At 40.9% G+C, this 3317-nt stretch overlaps 1 protein-coding gene across 1 annotated transcript in view; it reads left to right on the top strand.

Moving 5' to 3' along the window:
- Positions 1–3317, top strand: part of LOC101849186 (pappalysin-1-like) — a 16596-nt gene extending 13279 nt beyond the window's left edge. Inside the window, exons 13-14 of the mRNA XM_013079532.2 lie at positions 154–350; positions 3046–3317. Coding sequence (XP_012934986.1) covers positions 154–350; positions 3046–3288 — 440 coding nt within the window. The 3' untranslated portion in view covers positions 3289–3317. The remainder of the gene's footprint in view (positions 1–153; positions 351–3045) is intronic.

Raw genomic sequence — 3317 nt, 5'->3', positions numbered from 1 at the left:
CCCCCCCCCCCCCCCCCCTAAAAAAAAAAAGATACTCATGGGAGAAAATGGAAAGTGTCTTATACAGGTGGCCATTAGAGTAGGTTCGACTGTATATCATAAAAACACTATTCTGCGGCAGTTCTAAAAACTAAATGATGCTATTGTATTCAGGCACGAAATGTCCCTGTCACTGTCCCACACCGGATGAGGAGGCTGTCATCTTCAAGAAGAAAGCAAACGTACGAAGTATGAGCACTGACACTTCCGGTGCATCTCGCGATGTCGTCATCAACCATGTGACATGCACGGGAGCCGGTCATTGGTTCCCCAATCCTGTAGACCTCAAGTGTGTGCAAAGCTGCAATCGCGTGAGTTTTAACTGAAATATTCATTTACTATGTTCTTGAGAGAGAGAGAGGGAGGGAGAGAGAGAGAGAGAGAGAGAGAGAGAGAGAGAGAGAGAGAGAGAGAGAGAGAGGGAGAGGGAGAGCGAAAGAGAGAGAGAGAGAGAAAGAGAGGGGGAGAATAGGTAGATAGATAGATAGGTAGATAGGTCGATAAATAAACAGACAGATAGATAGATACGAGGGGGAGTCAAAAAGTAATGCAAGTTCATTTATAACTTAAAGAAAAAAGAAAGCATTGGCAACTATCATACCTCAAATTGAAGGGGAACATCTGAGGATCAGATTTCTATATCTCAACATAGTCTTCATTTTGTTCAATAGCCTCTGTCCACCTTTTATTAAGTCAACATACAGCTTTGTAAAACTGAGCAGGTTGGTCTTTTGAGTACTGAAGTCTTGATTTGTCCATCGTTTCCATAGTGTTGACCTCTCAATGATTTTTTCGAGGACCGAAAATGTGGATGTCTGAAGGTGCTAAATCAGAGAATCAGCTGTGTGTGGCAGTGTTTTCCACCCAAGCGGGGTGATTGTCTCCTTGTTCTGGTACTCGTATGTCAGGGTGAAAAAAAACACTCTTTCCATTTTCAACCTCATCGAATTCTTGTTTTCAGTCGCTTCGGTGTTTCAATGTAGGCTTCAGCATTGACAGTTGTTCCTTGTGGTAAAAAAATAATTCTGTGAGGGGCACTCAATGAACGTCCAAAAACACTTTTGGCATGATTTTTCCAGCTGATTCTTCGGGACGATGCTTGTCTAACAAGCATATGGGCACCTCTTCCTCTTCTTCCGGTCCATTGATCAAACGTGTAACCCACCTATATACATTGCAAAAATCTAGAGCTTGGTCCTTGTAAACATTTTGAAGTCTCTTTTGGATGCTACTGGTGGAGGAATTCAATCACAGCTCTTCGCCTCCGACAGACCTCCGAGAGGGCAGCCATTTTGATGTGACGTCATTTCGGCAAAAATCAAAGAAACTTAAATTGTAACAGTTTGAGTTCAAAGGTATATGTGCAAGTACGTGTGAGCCAAATTTCATATAATTTCATGCAAAATTGCACAAAGTAACGAACAACTTGCATTACTTTTTGACCCCCTCTTGTAGATAAGTAGATAGATGAGCCGTTTTAAAAAGTGACGTATTACTAAGTCCTACACTGACCAGTCGATCTGTATTAAATCTAGGCCTATGTAATTAATCTTTTAAATTGTGCTTACAGAGAACATGTTACCGGATTATGTGGTGTAACAGTTAGGCCGTCGTATATAGAAACCATGAGTTCAATGTGCATGTAGAGAGGATTTTTATCAAGCATCCTCGTCCTTCTGGTGGGTCATTCTTCATGTATAAGTATTACCCCTTTTCTGTTTCCTTCACACATTTCTTTCTTCTTTGTTAGTTTCTTTTATTTAGTTATCCCTTTCGTCCCGCTCCGTCTATTGGAAATGATTTAAAATTAAATCCTTCTTTTCTTCTCCTTTTGTACACTCCTTCTTTCTTATTTAAAAACAGAACTTCATTTGGTCCTTCCCCATTCCTCCATTTCACCATTTTTTTCTCTTAAAAAAAAAACTTTTTTCTGTCTTTCATTCTATTATTTCCTTTCTCTCAGAACATAGTGTCAGAACCGGCATCTGTACAGTTGCGGTTACGTGCTTGGCTGTGACACGCAAGAGGTCCGGGTTCGATTCCCTAATTGGGATAATGTTGATCGAATATCTCGGTTTTTCTGATGGGATGTTGTATCCCTCTCGGACCAAGTTGGCATGCCTCCTAAATAATCTGAATTGTGCTGACAGTGGCGTAAAACCACTAAAATAATAATAGAAACAATGTCAGACAATTGATGTCAAGTCCATATTATGTTTCTTCATTTCCTCTTTGTTCGGTAATTAATTGCGTTATTCCTTTTTCTGGCACAACATAGTGTCAGACAGTTCGTGTGAAGTCTATTCCTTCTTTCCTTTCTCCATTTCTTCCTTTCTTATGGCATTAATTCCGTCGTTCATTCCTCTATTTTTCCCCTTTTTTTTCCTTTGTTCCGTCATTCTTTGCTCTTTTTCTTTCTTCACTTGTTACCTTTGTTCCGCTATTCATTCCTTTATTTCTTTCTTCACTTGTAACCTTCGTTCCGTCATTCATCCGTTATTTCTTTTCACGCAGGAGACAGTGTTAGTCGTTTTCCTTGCTTCGTTTCTTCCTTTGTTCCGTCATTGATTCCTTTATTTCTTTTCTCACAGAACACAGTGCCCCACATTTGGTGTGAAGCCCATTCCTTCTTTTTTTTCTCCGTTTCTTCCTTTCTTATATTTCATAAATTTCGTCATTTATTTCTTTATTTCTTTCTTCACTTGTTTTCTTTGTTCCGTCTTTCCTTCTTTTTTTTCATTTCTCCCAGGAGACAGTGTTAGTTGTTTGGTGTGAAGTCTATTCCTTATTTCTTTCTCCATTTCTTCTTTTCTTATATCTGTAATTCCATCATTTATTCCTTAATTTCTTTCTTCACTTGTTTCCTTTGTTCCGTCATTCATTCCGTTATTCCGTTTCTCGCAGCAGAGTCGAGGGTCAGACTGTTAGCGTGATGTCCATTCCTTCTTTCTTTTCTTCGTTTCTTCTTTCGTTCGGTCATTCGCTACTATTTTTCTTTTCTCTCAGAACACAGTGTCCGACGGTTGGTGCGACGCCAGAAACAACCGGAGACGCTGTCAGTACGACGGGGGAGACTGTTGCCAGTCCACACTGGGAGGCCCGGTTCAGGCGCCAAACTCTTGCGTGAACGCCTGCAGCTGTAAAGATCCCAGGGCGAAAGAAAACCGCGGGAAAATACGCGATGTGACCGGTGGTGGTAGTGCGAGATCGGTTGATGAAGGAGAGGGATGGGGATATGGGAGACAGTAAGAGGGTGATAGATAGTGAGTTAGAGAGAG

This window comes from Aplysia californica, unplaced genomic scaffold (genome assembly GCF_000002075.1).
Source record: "Aplysia californica isolate F4 #8 unplaced genomic scaffold, AplCal3.0 scaffold00055, whole genome shotgun sequence".
Lineage (NCBI taxonomy): Eukaryota > Metazoa > Mollusca > Gastropoda > Aplysiida > Aplysiidae > Aplysia > Aplysia californica.
The sequence above is the reverse complement of the archived record's forward strand: the minus strand, read 5'-3'. Positions and strand labels throughout refer to the sequence as shown.